Source organism: Seriola dumerili, unplaced genomic scaffold (genome assembly GCF_002260705.1).
Source record: "Seriola dumerili isolate Sdu_G_001 unplaced genomic scaffold, Sdu_1.0 BDQW01000219.1, whole genome shotgun sequence".
Taxonomy (NCBI): domain Eukaryota; kingdom Metazoa; phylum Chordata; class Actinopteri; order Carangiformes; family Carangidae; genus Seriola; species Seriola dumerili.
This window is the reverse complement of record NW_019174474.1, coordinates 1,918,770-1,937,109: the sequence shown is the minus strand read 5'-3', so window position 1 is coordinate 1,937,109 and position 18,340 is coordinate 1,918,770. Positions and strand designations below refer to the sequence as shown.

Here is an 18,340-nt window from a genome sequence, read left to right as displayed (position 1 = left end):
CACACACACACACACATACACACACATAAACACACCCTCCCCTACTGATAAAGAATTATTAAAATCATAAAAAGTGTCTGCCTTTGAGGCAACATGATACATGGTTAATAGGTAGAGACTATTATCTATGAAGTACAGCTGTGCCTGTGATTGACAGCGCTCTTAATTTATTATTAATGGTTTTGGGAAATGTGTTCCCTATCGAGGAGTATTGTTATGATTTTCTTCATCATCCGTTAGCTTTTAATATTGAATGGAATAATAAATATTAAAGCACATAATGTTTGTTACATATTACAAACACAGCCGTAGGGCTAAATCAAACTTGTTAAAGGTCTGAATTTGATCATTTTTAAGAGGGTTTATTATAAGTGTGGAAAAAAAGCAGCTAATTATTTTTTGTATGATAATTTAAAATATGAGAATAATTATTAATATTTTGGAGCATTTACTGACGCTGAAACAATTAGTTGATTAATTTGTATCATTTCTAATAAGGCACCCTTGATGGATGCTTTAGAAACTGTAACTAACAGCTTTATAAATGTTAATAAATCTACTTTGTGAGTGATGAGCCATTAATAAGAATTTAATTCTGGAGTTGCCAGGTTGTGAAAAATCCATTTGGCTGGTGTTCTCCAGATGGAGCATTTTGATTTCAACCTTTTATTAACAGCTAGTCAATAACTGCAGACATGATAGCTTATTAGAGAGTAAGAAACTCCTGAGTGTTAATTAATGGATAGTTTTCTGACTACATTAGCCAGCCAAAAGGGATTTTTAACAACCTGGCAACCCAAACGTTGTTGTTAATGGCTAATACCTGATCTGTAAAGCATCAGTAAATGATTTATTAACCATTAACAAAGTCATTAAATACGTTAATAAATGCTTTATTAGGGGCACTTTATTGAAAGTATAGTAAAGTAAATATAGAAAGTGGTACAGATTAACTGATTAGTCCAGGGACACAAAATTTATATGCAGCTATTCTTTATCATCATTAAAGTGATTTTTATGCACAAGTGCCATGAATTCACTGGTTCCAAAGTCTTAAATGTGAATAATTGTTGGTTTTCTTGACATCTATGATATAAATTTACTTTCTTTGGCTTTCATCTTTTGGTTAGACAAAACAAGGCATTTGATGACATCAACTTTGGCTTTGGGAAAATGAGTTGGTGGCATTTTTCTTTTGTTCCCCCTATTGTTTAGAACTGAAACTATTAGTTGATCAACTGAGAGTTACACAGCAACTTTTCTGATAATCAATTCATCATTAAAACCTTTTTTTCAGGAAAACCAGCAAAGTTTCAGTGTTCCCAGCTTCTCAAATGTGAATCTTTGCTGTTTTTTTTTTTTTAAGTCTTAAAAGGCTGCATTGAACAGCTCTGAGGTCTGGGAAATTGGGATTAAGGGATCTTTCAGTATTTTCTGACATTTTGTGGACCAAACAATTAGTCAGTTACTTGAGAAGATAAAGCTGTAGCCTTAATATGATTAGCAATACAATTTATACAATTTTATGTCTAAGAATTTGTCTTTTTTTTATAGGTATCCTCACCAATAACATGAAAATCATATATAAATCATATCTAATAAAGGTTGAGGTTCCTGAGGACAAAATCCTCCACACCACAGTGAGAGCCCAGCGGTCTAAAACAGTATTTTCGGGGGTGGTCTTTGACTTGGAAAACTTTTGCAGTAACCTCTTGCTGCCTGCCTGCCTGCCTGCTTTGGCCTGGAGGAAGCTGTCAGGCTGTGTGAGCTCTGGAGTTTACTCTGCTTCACAGACCAATGAGCTCCGGAGCTGGGCGGGCTTCCAGGCGTGTAAAGGGCAAAAAACAATAATACACAAGAGCCGAGCAACAACTTGCCAAGCCCTGCCATTGAGCCCAGTGCTGACTATACAGCTAAACCACGGACTCCCACGTCCAGATCTAGGGTCTATATGGCCCGGGACTGTGGCGAACAAGCGTACTGTATCCAACTATTTGTTTTGACGGCTCAGAAAAAAAAAAAAAACTCAAAAATGAGCCTCCTACTGCAGTCATAACTGATGTGGGACTAACTGTCTTATCAAGCATTGCTCTGGGAAAGACATTTGGATAGACTAAATTATCTCGGTCTAATCTAATGGACCATAAAAGCAATAAAACAGTCTCCCGTTTCAGAGGAGTCGAATAATTTGCTTGATAGCTTGTTCATTAATTTATTCCCGAGAGCAAAACGAGCAGAAAAGCCAGTCTTTTTTTCTTTTTTTTTTTTTACATTTAATGACTGACAATCGTCTGTGTTCGCCAATAATCTGAATAATGAATTTCAGATGTATTGTATGGAGAAACAGCAGGTTTTTAAAGCTCAAGGCACAATCACAAACCTCTGTCATATGGGAACTTCAGGAAATTGAGCTTTTGGTAAACAAGCAGACACGCACAATTTCAAAGAGCCTGAGCGTCTCCTTTTCTGCTCAAAACCAATTTGAATGAAATCCCTTCGTTCATCAGAGTCTATTGAATTGCCTGTTATGATCACAATAAATTAAGCTTAGCCTGCCTTCTACTGTAACAGAGCCAGAGTAAACCAGCACAGACTACATTTATCAGCCAGCGACGCTTTTGTCGATCAGATCTGAGCAACTCCACAGTCTCCAAAAGTATTTAAACTTTACTTTTTAATTCTCCCAAAGGGGAAGAACAAGCTGCGTTTCCAGTCGAGATCGTACAGTTTCCCGGAGTTGGGAGCCGATTAAGAGAAAGGAAATATAGATGAAAAGAAAACACACACACACACACACACACACACACACACACACACACACACACACACACACACACACACACAATCTCCAAAGTTGAACCCGATCGATTTTCCTTACCTTCAGGTTCTGGTAGGCTTCCAAGGTCCGGATGGCAGTGTCAGTGAGTTTGACGTGATAAAGAGTTTGATTCGGGGTGTTTTTGTTGATTTTGCCACAGGAGAGCCCATACCGATGCTCCTGTCTCAGCGCTGCCATTTCTACAACTGAAGACTATTGGTGACATTCAGCCTGAAACGTCACGGAGGAGAGAGCGTGTGGGCGGAGCTAACAGTACAGAGACACACACACACACACCCGCACGCACGCACGTGCGCGCGCACACACACACACACACACACACACACACACACACACACACACACACACACAGAAAGTACGGAGACTATTTTACTTTTGCTTTCCTGGTCACTATCGTTGGCCGTTTGTGCCCCCAGAGTTTCCAGCCTGTATTTATCTTTGATCTATTTTCGCTCAGGGTTAGGTCCGAGCTGCCCTCCTCCACTGGATTTTGGTAAATGCACTGTATGTGTTTTTGCAGCACACACAAAAGGAAGTATAAACACAGCAGCAGACGAATGAATGAAAAAATATATCGCAATCTGACAACAACCATCTATTTGTATGGTGTAGAATAGAAATTGTAAACAAATCAAAACTATGAACAACTTTTTTTTTCTGTGGTAAAAAGAAGTATACAGATTATTTAAAGTACCAATACAACAATTTAAAAATAATATCTTCCACATAAATGCTCTGTATTCAGAATCTTACTCAAGTACAGAAGTATTATCAGCAAAATGAACTTTGAATATGAAAAGTAAAAGTACTAATTATGTAGACTGTCCCTTTTCAGAATGTTGTATTATCATTCGTGCTGCAACTAGCTTTTATTTTCATCATCAGTACATCTGCTGATTATTATCACAATTAATCAATTAGTTGTTTTGTCTATAAGATATTAGAAAACTGCAAAAAATGCACATCACAATTTCTCAGAGCCAAAAGTGACTTATTAAAATGACTTGATTTGTCCAACCAGCAGTCTAAAACCCAAAGATATTAAGTTTAAAAACCAAATAAAACAAATATATACAGTAAATCCTTACACTTAGAAGCTGAAACTAAAGAATATTTGGCATTTTTACTGAAAATAACTAAAATGACTAATCGTCTGCCAAAATAATAGATGGTTATTTTTCTAACGATTCACTGCTCAATTAATCAACTTATTACTTCAGCTCATATTATCATGTAAAATATTGGAATATTATTACTGACACATTTAAGTGTAAGCTGCATTTTAATGAAGCTGGCTGATCTGATTTGAACTAGTTTCTCTGCTTTTGGGTTGTTTAAACTATAATAACGATTATCATATGTTTTACATGATCATATTAATCTGAAATGTAAATGATGCTATCAGATAAACACGGTATAGTAAAATGTGTGATATTTTCCTTTGAAATGTAGTGGAGTAGAGGTCAAAAGTTGCATAAAATTACAGCACTTAAAGTATATCCAAATTGTATTAAAGCAGAGCACTTGTGATAGAACAAACGCCAGTCAGAGAAATTAAAAGACAAATATGGAATTTGGATGAATTTAATCCCTGATGGAAATCATGCTTTGGCTGTAGATGAAAGCGCTGCCTCACAGTCAACAAAGTAGTGTGTATTTACAATATGGTCAGGTGGATGTTGACATCTGAGTCTTATTGGTCTCACATCAGTCTAGTTCTGCTTTTGCTGTCTTACGTTTCCTTCACAAACTCTGTTTTCTTCTGGGATTACCACTATAACTCAACCTTTTTATCATGGTATCACCCTAATAAGTGGATGTTTTTAGGTAGCATATATGGTTTGGGGCCACAGGACTTCAGCCTTTAGATGAATTCATGATGCAGTGCATTGTTATGAGGTAAATCTTGTTAGGAGCTTGGAAGTGATGCAAAACCTCACCTTGTCCCCAAAATGTTAGACCTACCCCAGTTTAGCTGAGAGTCCAATTCATTTCAGTTTTTAACTATTATTGTGAATATACCCAAATTAATTATGCCAATAGGGTTTCACCATAAACACAGTATGTTGTGCATAATCTGTAATCCAGTGTCAGTTTTACAGCCTGCACTCTTTGATTAGTGTTGTGACACTTCTTAAAAAGTGAAAATAAAAATTTCCCAACATAATTCAAAGCAAAATAAGTTATAGCTTGTATCTACCGACATCTTGCTGGTAGATTGCATTCATGGAAACTGCATTATGGGGCACGACGGTGAAGTCATTAAGAAGCTTACAGACGTTCTGGCAGATTAGGTTTTTCTCTTCTAATCCTGCAGATTACCACTGCACAAGCCTTCTGGCTGAGAGTGCTTCGTTGCGCTGCACAGTTTCTTTACATTGATCATTTTTTGTTGCTGCCATATCACTGGACTATGTAGACTAAGACGGACACAAGCAGGAGAGAGAGAAGGTCAAAGTGCAACAGAATTGCCGAAACTACGTCGCTGCAGGCGGAACAAAGCTTGAAAAAAACCGTATTGAAGCCAGGATTTAGGGATGCATTCTGAGTAGGATTTAATGAAACGAAGCATGGATTTTTGTAAATATTACGTCATGGATATTTTATTTTGTTTTGACAGATTGTATGTGGCACAAATTTGTTCACAACAGAACTACTAACTTACACCTGCGTGGAACATTGACTCGACAAGGAGGATCATCTCTTTTGGAGACTAATGCAGACGGTGTCCCTCGCTCTCTGTAGTGAAATGGAGACAGATCCATGTTGTGAAGAGCATACAGACCCTGCAGTGGAGCCTACAGAGCCTGAGCTAGGAGAGGCCATTTCCGAGTTTGCTGACAAGGACAGTCATACCGAGCTGGCCTGTGGGCCACCAGAGGAAGGAGAGGAGTTGCAAATGAAAGAGCAGGTTGAAACACAGAGCTGTGCAGGAGCAAGTAAAAGCACCGAAATAAAAGGCACCTCCAATCCCGAGCGAGAAGACGGAGAGACAGAATGCAAAGAACGGAGGAAACTGAAAAAAACAAACAGCTGGAAGATGGTAAGATTTCAAGACCCATCAGAGGACGATGATGTGTTGGAGAGGGACAGCGCAGCAGAGAGTCTCTTTCCAGAATACGCAATGGAGGAGTGGACTTCCTCAACCTTTGAGGAGCTGTTTACTGCAGAAGACTGGCAGGATATCACAGGTGAGGATACATCAGTGAACAGCACATCACATGCACAGACACACATTTTAGACTTTGTAGGTAATCTTGCATCACTAATTTATGAGTGACTCATGCTTTTCATTTACTTTGCATTGATCTTTACATTTACTTTTCATTTGAAAACCTCAAAAGAAGAAACGTAACCAAAATGTGACTGAGTTCAAGCTTGGTGTGTTCATGGCTGTTTCTGAGCATATGTTTTACCAACAACTAGCAGATTAACCCTGCTTTGTCCTGCACGACCTTTTCTTTTCTCACGCAGAGGACCGGCTGTTGAGGAAGAAGGTGCTGGAGCCTGTGGCCCCGCACTCCCTGTGCCCCACCTGGGGCCAGGAGGTTACTGTGAAGATGCAGTGTGTCCTGGAGGACCGCACTGTGGTGGAGAAGGATGGCAAGCTTGTCTTTGTTATTGGAGAGGGAGATGTAAACCAGGTGAAAGCTTTGAACCCTTCAGTTTAATCTAACAGGGTAACACACTGTGCTTCATTAGTATCCAGTAGAGACTGTGAAAATAGGTAAACAAGACTCAGTTAGCCCACTGATCTAACATCAGCAGGTTAACATCATATTGCCAGTACAAAAGACATAGTGCAGCTATGGCTGATTGAATATTTTGTGGTATTGGAACATGAATGCGTGTACCAAATATCATGGCAATCATTCCAATAGTTGATGGGATATTTCACTGAAAATCAAAAACTTAAAGCCCACGGTGGCACAAGAGGAAAAGTCAAGGGATACCCAAACTGAATATGGTTAATCCTCGGGGAAAAACAAACATTTGTACAAAATTTCATGGCAGTCCATCCAGTAGGTTTTGAGATATTTCAATCCCAACCAAAGTGGAGGACCAACTGACCAACATTACCATCACCTGTGCTCCACATGCTTGAGGAAAATGAAATGCACAATGCAAAGTGCTTAAATGCATTTTGTGTAATGATATAAAAAGCTGCAGATGCTTTAACAGTGCTTTAAATAACACGTTGTGTTTTTGACACCTGTAGGCCCTGGAGGAGTGTGTCATATCCATGCAGAAGGGTGAGATCACATTACTGCTGGCAGATTCACAGTATGCTTATGGACTTTTGGGAAGGTAAGGACTTTACAGTTAATGTTGAATACACTTTTGAATCAAGGACCATGTTGAAGAAGAAACCAGACTTGGCCAGTTATATTTTTTTTCCGTCCAGTTATAATCTCAGTAAGTGAGCCCTGGGCTCTTGTACCTGTTGCTGTGGGGGCAGCCTGGTTATCCAGGGGTAGCAGGGTTAATGAACCATAAACAGGAGCAGATGGCTTCCTCCTGACACCATTCAGAGGCAGCCTATCAGTGGTGTGTTTGTAACCTACCAACCTATGGGAAGACACCACTCATATTACAGCCAATGGCTTAGGTTTATAACCTTTACACTATTAAAGAGCCAGTATGAACACAACAGAGATTGGTGTGTCACTGACAAAAACCTATTGTTTATAGTTTTAATGTTTAGTTTGGACAACCTGAACACATGAGAATGGGACATTAATGCATCACAGTGATTTGATGAGATAGTGTATGAAAATATACCATAGAAAATATTTGAGGAAAAATGCCTTTTGAGGTAGGAATATAGTGTTAATAGAAAATGTGAGTAATGTGATTTAATTTGTTTGCAGGTTGATTATCTTGCAGCAAATTATTTTCAGTAGTTTTTACTGTAAGACTTTTTAGAAAGGCAGTAATATACTATATATTAAGCTGTTTCATAAACAGCAAAATTGGGACCATTAATGTAATTCTGAAAGTGATACTATCAAGTCTATGCCAGTGTTTATGTAAGCCCACACCCATTAGAGCAAACTAACCATTATTGGATAGTTTCAAACACTCAAACTAGAGCCACGTGTTCTCTGTGAGTGGACAGCAGTCGTCCAGTTAATATAAAAAGCTCAACAGACCCTAAATTAAAGAGTTTTCCTGCCTTTTTGTGGGTATGTGCAGCACAGTCATATCAAAATTGGCCATTCAGCTACATGTAGGACATCGTGTACCATTAGCAGAGTGGCAGTACAGAGGAGTAATGCATAAAAACATTGCTGACAACATAACATTCAGATGTACTGAAAATTGTGTTGTGAAAGCATGTTCGTTTGTTTTTTTCAGTGTGTGTACTTAACTGTTTCAGTCTCTTCTGTGTGCTACATGTGGGGTCCTGTTTTTATTATGGGGCTCTATGAAGGTGGATGATGGGACATGGTGTGTGAGAGATGCAAGCGAGGAGTCTCTGAGGTGTTGTCTAGAGTCTCGCCCTCTGTCGTGTGTGGAGAAGGAGGCAGAGAAAAAGGGGGGAGACAGCGGGAGGTTAGTTAATGATTGTTTTGATGCAGCTGATTAGGGTTGTGTGCTGTGGAGTCAAATTTTACCGTACCATACGGTAGACAATCAGTGCTTGGTGCCAGCTCTTTAAACTTGATTCACTTACTTAGGTTGCGGATTTTCTGTCGTAACTGAAGTTAAAAACATCTTTTGATGATTTGGTATGAAAGTAAAGAAATTATAAAGTGAAACACCATGTTGCAAACTTTACTAAAGGTACTCCAGCAGCAGGGTAGTCCAATGGTTAAACAGGCCAACCAATGATGGAAAATACCACAGTCTCTGAAGTCTGAAAAATCTTCAGCTGGAGGGTCTTTAAAGGAATAGTTTGACTTTTTGGGAAAGACACTTTTTTACCCAGAGCCAGATGAGAGGATTAATACCATGCTCATATCTGCCAATGGGTGGCTAACTTAACTCAGCATAAAGGCCAGAAACAGGGGGAAACAACTAGCCTGGCTCTCCCAAGGAAAAAAAAAAATCCACCTATGACAATATAACTTAAGATGTTAAAGCAATTTGTTCAATTTGTGTAAAATTTAAAAAATGAAAATGCACTGTGTAATGATGGGTTATGTGCCAGACTAATTCTTGGCTCTGAGCTGTTACCAGCAGAGACTCCAGGAAATGACTGAACCTGGCAAAGAAATAGTCCAGAACAAGGCACTTCTAACCCAGGTTACTTCCAACTGTTCCCAGTCCTTGTGCTAAGCTAAGCTAACTGTCTGCTGGTTGTAGCTTCATATTTACTAAACATGAGTGGTATTAATCTTCTCATCGACCTTGTGGGCAAGAAAGGGAAGACACTCATTTTCTCAGAATGTCTTACTATTCCTTTAAGGACACTGAACACTGATAAATAACTTAGCATTAATGGCTTGTTGCTCTGGATGAACTGCTGAACCTGTCTGTTAAGGTCTATTACAGAAGTATTCAATAAAAAGAAATATTTGAGCATAGAGGCATTCAAAAATAAGAATTACAAACAGCGACAAACATCATGCTTCAGACTAGATTTGACAAGCTCAGCGTGTATCTGTGCTGTAAAATGACAGAGACGCAATGAGGGAAAATCTCATTAGCCTCTCTTTTTTTCTGGCAGATGCATTGATTGAACTCTGTCAGTCGCCTGTTGCAAACAGTGCCGCTAAGAGCACTTCACAGTTATTTATCAGAGCAGTGTGCAAAGCTGGTCAGACAGTGTGATTCAACACAGCACAATGGAGTGGTCTGTACCTTTGGTGTGTGGGTGATGGGCTCGGGATGTGATGTGATGATGATAATGAAACCAATGGAAGTATTTACCTGATTGATTACAACAGACAGGCTGGCTGGGACTAAATTGACTGTAAGAAACACTGACATTTTTCCTGTGAGACATTAAAGCCCTGAGCCTTTGGAAGCAGAGATGTGACGCAATCTGCTCGCCTTTTCAAGGAACAGCAGCATGCGTCAGAACTATTCCCTGCTGAGACACACTGCTTAGTCAGAGACACACACTGCATCCCCTCAATCAGCAGGTCATTATCAGAGAAGAGTGGAAGCTAACATCTGTTGATCACTGGACAGGCGCAACTTTAACACTTATAAACCCTCCAGGGGCCAGAGGGAGTCAGCCTCATCAGCCCTGCACAACCCCAAAGTTAACAACATTAAATGCCATTGGCACTTACTTTATTTACATCTTAACAAAACTAAATGAGTTAAACACAACACTGCATTGAAATGAGCCTGCAATACTTCAATTATATACAGCGTGTGCATGTATTTCTAGCTGCATGTGAAACACCATACAACACATTCAAAAGCTTCTTCAGTGTGAAATGGTAAGGTTACTTTGGCCAGCTGTCAACAAACATTAACAGAAGCTTAAGCCCCGGTGCTGGCAGCGAAGGTGCTGGTGTACTTTTACTCTTGGCACAACTGAGAACTACTTCAGTGGCACATGTTGAAGTAGAGTTAATTAGACCACTGGGATGTGTCAAAGTTAAATTAATAGTTTAATCCAAGTCCAGATGGACAATGTCAGCCAGTTAATCATTCAACTGTTGCATCAATGTGTCATGTGGGGATTGTCTGCTTTTCATGATTAATACTGCAGTTCAAATAGGTTTGTACTAAAGTAATTTAGAGAAAAGCAACATGTACTGGATGTATATATATACCTTAACCATATACAGTACATACTATACACACAGGGCTGAGGATTTTCAACACAAAGAAAAGCATTGGCTGTATTCAATGTAAACCAACTGTAAATGACTTAAGGTATGTAGGGTATGATATAGGTAAAATTAAATCTACAGAAACACAATGAAAGAGGTAAAGCAGGATCAAAAATTTAATAATTTACCGTTGTACGGGGGGATAAGTAGATCTGTAACATAAACATGGAGGAAGGTCTTGAACTTGATTTGATGATGAACAGGGATCGGGTGCAAGAAGATGAGGATCAGATCACCTTTTAAAATATCTCGACAGCAGTGAAGCTGCTGAAGCACTAATTGTACAAGGCAACACCAGCCTGGGAAATTCAGAAATATAAAGTTTTTACGTAAGAATGTCAAGACTAGTTAACCAATGTACAACTTTATTCCGGATCTAATTTTGATTGTACTTTTAAACTGGGAAAATCTAGATCTAGCACCTGAATGTATTAGTCTGACAAAATTATTTTAGTCTGTTCTACAGCTCTCACATGCTAATGCATGGGTCCTAAGTGTCGTGTTTTTTTCTGATTAGGGAAACACATAAAAATTAACGCAAGAGGAAATTATCTTATGATGCAAGCTTACATTTTGCAAATGTTGTGAAATGGTCTCCAGGCTCTCAGCTACAACATCAGTTAAAGTTTGAAGACATCCAAATACCAGCATCTCCAGGGAACAATAAGGGACCAATAGTTTCCAACATAGAATAACATGGATTATAAATTGTTAGCAGTGACTATGAACCACAATATTCAAATATAGCAGATAATCACATACTAAACAAATAGCCTTTAATGGAATAGTAGAGACACTGTGGAGACACACCAGATGGCTATCATTGTCAGTTTCTGGGGGGAGAAAAACAAACAAGTCCAACTGTAGAAGGAGAGAGAGGAATCTCCCTCTCTTTGAGCCCGGGGGAGCTTTGACTAAACCAGGCATACTGATCTGGCTTTATAGTGGCAGGGAGGAGTGAGTTGAATGAAGCTTCAGCTCATGGGAAAGTACAGTAACATTCACTGTCATGATTGAAGGTTATTGCATCATATTCATCATCATGTTGTTAGCCGTGCAGTTTAATTTGATCTTATGGTGTGTTCTGTCAGACTGCCAGGCTGTCACACTGTGAAGGTAAATAATAGCTTATGGCTGTTTAGAGTCGTTTAGAGTAGGTGTAGATACATCAAGGTGGGGAAATGCTTGGCTTTGTGATTTTAACATTTTTAAATACTAATAAAATACAACATTACAGACTTACAGGGATATATTAATAAAGTACTGGACTTAGTTCTTATATCGTCTACCAAAAAGACTGGCACTTTACATCTGACATTTAAGGGGAACGCCACCAATTTTACATATCAAAGTCTGTTTACAGGTCTTCTGTATGTGTGAAAACTTAGTATAAAGCTTTAGTAGCTCTAGAGGTAGCGTGAAATCTGAAAGATGGCCTCAAGTCATCACAGTGTAGGTTGAAACCTAAAACTAAAAGTTCAAAAATGAAAAAGACAATCTGGTGGTGTGGAGTTACGAAGAAGTGTGGTTACTGCACCAGACCTCTGTAGCCCATTCCACATCTGTGCTGCTAGCATAACAAGCCAAAATTTCCAACTGAACTGTTGGTGGCCTACTTGCATTATGGGCAACATAGGCACCAGGTTTTGACAACTAAGAGGAATGCTAGGAATAAATAGCATTAAACACATACTGCAGCTGAGGCTGTAGGCTCAGTTGTACTATGTGAGGCTGGGAGTGTCATTACTTTTTTTTAGGTATTTCATCATAATCTAAAATGTTGAGCAAAATCAAAATTGTGACCTGATGATGGCGACTGACTAACCGCCAGACTGACATCCCTAGAGCCACCCCACATTACAAGTGACAACAGCTACATAGCTATTAAAAATATATGACAATAATTCCTGCACACTATCTCCATTTCTTTTTAATCCAACCATTATATCAGACAATGTTTTCATCCATACTGGAATGTCATTAGGTCAGAATAAGGTTGAACAGGTCGCAGTGTTGACCTGCAGATCATCCAGCCTGTATCCAATCTAATTGTTAAATACAATATTTAATTGCAGTCGGTGTGCAGGTGTTATGTTTGAAATATAATATCAAATATTTACCCAGCACTAATAGATAACATGCATTGACCAGTGAAACAACATCTTGGGAATGTGCTCAAGGGGAATCTTTGTTGACACTCTTGATGTAGTTGGCAAGTGCGGAAGCATTTCCCCCGCAGCCTCTGAGGCACACCCATATCCAGCGGGGAATGTAGCTGAAAAAGGCAACAGTGACATTTCTCTGAGCAGAAACGCACGTAGGCCGACAGATTCACAGATGAAAGTGGCAACGTGAGAAGGTGTCAAGCCAGAACTCTGATCAATAGAATCCAGTCTGATGATGAGTGAGGATACATGTGGGCGTAGCCACTTTTGACAGACGTGAGAAATGTCAGTGACTTATTTGGTCTCTGTGTTTTTCTCTGTCCTCTTCTTTACAACAAAGATAAAGAGAAACATTAGCATATGTTCTTTGGTGTGGCATTGAATGAAATACAGGGTGTTAGGTCCACTTGTGATTATTGTGTGTGTTTCTTCCTCTACTCTCAAGCCAATCTCTCTTCTTATCACCCAATGTAGCATGACACAGCCAAGAGCTGGCAGTTCTGCTTTTCATTGCATCAGGCACTTGTTAGTAGACAGGTACAGTGACTCACGCAACACAGAGGTTGGTTGGTGTTTGTCACTTTTATGCACACCGGCCCTCCTCCCCTCTGTCTCCTGGCTCGTAAGCATGTTGCCGCGTCAGAAAATCTGTGAGGTGGAGTTCCTCTCTGCACTGAAGGTAGTGTGACTCACTCTGCAGCACCACCTGGGTCAAATGAATAATGTGACCTTTGAGACGCTCCTCTGTGGAAAACACAACGATGAATCTAAACCATTCTTCTCCACACTCATGTTTCTTCTCAGTACAAAATTACTTCTGGCATAACTGACACCAGTGTGAATAACATGTTTCTTTGGTTTACTGTGTGTGATCAATGAAGGATTACAGCAACAATTGAACTCTTGGCTTGTGCGGTCACGTGACCAAAACAAGTTTGACTGTAGCTTTTGGGCTGTGTGTGTGTCTCATTCCCGGCACAGACGCACGCAGCAGGCTGACTAGAAACCACACCCAGACCTTACGCTGCAGGAGCAGATCAGGCAGCACCGACAGCTGTAGCACACTCCAGATAAGATCAGGGTTAGCTCTCAATCACCATCCACTCGTCTGCCTGCCATAACCACTGCCACATTAGTTTAAAACTGCATGTGTTGCTAAAAAAGAAAGGTATGGATTAAATCTGAACAAGAATAGACTCTTTGTTTTACCTCTCAAACTACATGGTGGGTTGTTTTGGCGCAGCAGCAGTATTTTGCCACTCAGACCAGTGTTTGAACTGTGCATGTCCCTCATCTAATCTCCCTGGATGTTTACCTTTTTCCCCTACTGCTAGCAGGCTTATCTCGCTCATCGGCACAGCCTTGGTTATAATATAGCACTGCCCTCAGTTATATTTACTTCTGTTTTCCATGATTGGGAGGTGTTTAGTGGGACAGTAAATCTCCTCAATTGAAATGTGCTTTTATTGAATTGGAGGTAGATAGTCTATTTTTAGAGCAGATAATACTTGGTGGATTAAAGTTGGCTTGGTATTGTATGAATAGTGATACAACAGAATGCTGATGTTAACCAGGGTTGGTACAGTAGGTTTTCACAGGAGGGACGAAGTGAGACTGCAAAACAATTAAAACCCACAATATTCTCATTGAACAGAATGATCACGTAAGAGCTTTTACCACATAGCTACTGAACAACAGCTAAGAGCAAACAGGATATTGTTCAACATAAAACAAACCATTTCCTAATATCCAGTGTGACTGACGCACCAACAAAACCTATAAGGAAAAATAAGAAACCATCACAGCTAATTTTTAACTTAAGCTATAACATGTACAAAGTAAAAGTTGAAGGTCCCTTATTTGACACTTTTCACCAGTTTTATTTGAAGTGTTGATAACCATAAGAAGTTATATTTGTGGTTTTAAGAACAAAAAACAATCTCAGTGTAGTTTTACATCTCCTCTCTCAGGCTTCTCTCTGGAGCTCTAGTAACAACAGATTGGTGAGCCAGTCATAAGAGAGGAGGCTCTGAGCCTCTCTTCTGATTGGCTGACTGTCAAAACACTCTGTGTTACTGTTAAAGCACTCAGTGAACACTCGGACAGACCAAATCCTGTAAGGTTGGATGGTGGGTCCAGGTGGGCAGGGCTTTGGGCATGGCTGAGAGCAGTGACTGCTTTGTTGTGACATCAAAAAAGTTACCAATGTCCTGATGGCTTGTTTTAAGGATCAATTTCTGAATACAGGATCTGTGCATTTCTCTGTGGACTGAGCACTTCGATACTTTCACAGTATTAATACAGAACCTAGAGCTGCTTCATTATCAGAAAAAGACATGAATGTGTCACTTTATTCGATATTGGACATCTAAAGTTATATTCTCTTCTGTGTTTTACAGCATATTGGCTAATGTGTACTGTATGCGGTAGTTCCCACAGTGCTCCTTCTTTGTGATTTTTCATGGTATCATCAGGAGCCAGAGCGTGTCAAGTCATGTCACTCACCACAGCATAACTGCACATTTAACATTTAACATGGTTTTTTATTTGGTAATTCAGATATTTACTGCTTAATTCCTATGATTGTATGTGTTTGAAACATAGTTAATATAGCCTTATTTTTTAATGTGGTAAAATGTTATTAATAATTATCAAATGTATTATAAATGGATCTGAACAAATCTTTTGGACACTTGGCACTTGGCATCACTGTGGAAACCACCACCTTACAGAGGATCCAGGCATCCTTGATCACACCTGTTGGTCTTAAAAGAAGTGTTTGTTCCTAAAACTGTAGACCAAGCAGATTTCGTCTCAAGATGTTTTAAAATATAAAAATAAATGTCACTGTGCAAAAACAGATTTTCCATTAACTTGTTAGGCTCCAAAAAGGTTTGTACCTACTGTCCTACCGTCACCTCTGATCTGTAACGCTCATAAATTGGTGTAAAAAAGTGCTGTCTGTACTGGAACACTGACACGACTGTCACGCTTCAGTGGAATTACCTGTCGTCCTTTATGGCACTAGCTGCGCTGTGTTGTATAACCACGATGTTGCTACAGAGTCTGTTTTCCGGAGCGTGGCATGCAAGAGGGACATATGGGAGAAACACAAGTGAGATGGTACTCAGATTATCCCCACCACCAGCACCTTTCGTATCTATGCCAACTACTCTCTTTAAATCACCCATGCCTGCTGTGCACAATACACACAGCCAGAGAGGGAGAGAGAGATTAGAGGGCCATGACAAAGAATAGTTGTAACCTAATGTGCTCTTTTTTACAGCAAAGCACTATTTTGTGTGTTATTTGCTGGTTGTGTGTCTTGAATATGTCATTTTAAGATTAAAATATAAGAGGCACAAACAAACAAAGCTAACAAAGCTGATCATTTAAAACCATGTAACCTTATAAAGGGTGTTTGTTGAACTGTGAAACACCATCTGAAATCCACACCGCTTCCCGATTAGTTAAATATTATGTAACTTTCAGACACTGGCAGTATGATAGTCACGCCAACTTCATGCAGTGATTGGCCAGTAATTTTATTCATCACACAACTGTTCCTGTCACATTTCATATGTACAGCAAGCGCAACAAAGAAAAGATTGTCCTCATTTGTGCTGTTATCCCAATTTGAACTTTTTTTTACGTCTCCCCCCTTCTCTATGAGAGCCGGCCTATCACCGCGCCTTACTCTGAATGTGGCCGTTCAGAACAGCTATAAACACGTTTGTTTATGTTGTATGCACAAGTTTGTTTTGAGCATATGCTGGCCTTTACGCTCCTGCATTATGCACCCGTTGCTTTGTATTCATAGCTGATTTTCAGTCGCCCTTGTCGTTGCTCAAACACAGACGCTGCTTCTGGGGTTCTTTCACTTCCAGGACCACCCTGTCCCACTTGTCATTTGTGGCTGAGAGGAGTCACTTGTTGTTTTGATTTTTACAATTTTAGATACACATTTCAAACGACAGAAGAATGCAACTTTCCCGGATCATAAGCTCAGACAGATTATTCGGTGATAACAGACACAGAGTTGCCAGGCAACTCATGAAGCCACTTCATACATTTTTACTCATTTGTAACCCCAGCAGAATGGAAGCAGATTGGATAGTGGAGGGGCAGGCTGTGACTCCCTGACACTGACACACTGTGCACACACATGCACACTCATGCAGTATGTAGCAGGTCTGTATCTACAGGCCAACATGCTACTTGTATCATTGTATCATGTACTTTGGCAGAGACAACAGTGTACCTGAGCAAATAAGCTTGTGTGTCTGTAGAGCAGTGTCGTGCTGCTGCTGTTGGGGGATGTGAGGTGACGTGTGCTGCCTGCGAGCCCGGAGGAAAGAGACGTGTTGCAGAGTGACAAGTGGCCCTGATGTGTGTTTGTATGCGTTGAGTATGTGTATGTGTGTTTGGGGGTGAAGAGGTACCGTCAGTGAGGACGTGGAGCCTGACTCATCTCACTGAGACGTCAGTGCTCCGTCATCAGCACTCTATCACAGGCACGCGCTCGCACACACACCCATAGACTTTCAAAATATCCCTCTCAGAGTTAATGACTGGTGGCAGACTCCCACTGACATCGTCGCTACAAAATCAAAATCAGATGTGCAGTGTTTAAGCTTTAGGGATTAACTAAATCTCAGATGTTTGATAGGACTGATGGGATTAGTTGCACTGTGGTAATGTTTCATATTGTGATTCCAGATGGTGACGGACAATACAAGTGAGCTCATGTATAGAAAAACACTGCAAATTTTCAGTGCAAAGAAATAAATCAGCTTGCCAATATAACATGAGCAAAAACAGATTGGAATTCCTTGTAAATAGGCTCTCTGTGTTTCCTTTCCAAACCCTCTGTGATCACAGTGACCTATGCCATTGCCACTGGCTTTGGTCAAGAAAAGTCAAGCCCCTCCTCTTAAGAAATGTGGCTGTTTGACTCATGATGGATGCTCCAGGTTTCAGAAAGAGACTAAAGGATAGTGCTAATGGCCCTGCTACATTTGCTTTACTCAGCCAGCTGCTCCTCTGTGACAACTTGACTAATAAGTCAGGAGTTCAGTGTGCTGCTATTGATTCACAGGCTGCACAGGGAGGCAGAGCTGGCTGCTGCTGAAAGGAAGCCAGATCTTTATTTGGTTAGGTTACAGACTAACACTCACAGAGGCAGTCATATTTCTCCTGGATAGCGATACGACAGGAGGGCAACGGTGAATGATAATGATGTTTTTCTTTGATGTACACATACACACACACACACACACACACACACACACACACACACTGCAAAGCTGGTGCAACATATACGCGACATGTATGTCCATCATTAAAGGCCCGAAGGCCTGGTGTAGCTGTTCAGGTGCACATAAACAACAAGTGCTGCTTTAACATTACATCTCATTCAATAATCAGTCAGGGAGCCGCTTGTTATGCGCTCAATTTGCAAAATGATATTCCAGAAACTGTGACATTTTCTTAGTGGCAGTTATCTGGTTGCAGCACATGCATGTGTGACAGCTTGGACT

At 40.0% G+C, this 18,340-nt stretch overlaps 2 protein-coding genes across 3 annotated transcripts in view; one reads left to right on the top strand and one right to left on the bottom strand.

Annotated features, from left to right (window-relative positions):
* Positions 1–3,069, bottom strand: part of LOC111228361 (RNA polymerase II elongation factor ELL-like) — a 27,373-nt gene extending 24,304 nt beyond the window's left edge. The window contains exon 1 of the mRNA XM_022754183.1: positions 2,879–3,069. Within this exon, the coding sequence (XP_022609904.1) occupies positions 2,879–3,016 (138 nt within the window). The 5' untranslated portion in view covers positions 3,017–3,069. The remainder of the gene's footprint in view (positions 1–2,878) is intronic.
* LOC111228362 (peptidyl-prolyl cis-trans isomerase FKBP8-like) overlaps positions 3,021–18,340 on the top strand; it is a 32,096-nt gene continuing 16,776 nt past the window's right edge. Inside the window, exons 1-4 of one of the 2 annotated variants that reach the window (XM_022754185.1) lie at positions 3,021–3,091; positions 5,460–6,030; positions 6,314–6,483; positions 7,059–7,147. In XM_022754185.1, the coding sequence (XP_022609906.1) occupies positions 5,556–6,030; positions 6,314–6,483; positions 7,059–7,147 (734 nt within the window). In that variant the 5' untranslated portion in view covers positions 3,021–3,091; positions 5,460–5,555. Of the gene's footprint in view, positions 3,092–5,169; positions 6,031–6,313; positions 6,484–7,058; positions 7,148–18,340 lie in introns of those variants that run through there. The other variant, XM_022754184.1, reaches the window with a different exon arrangement.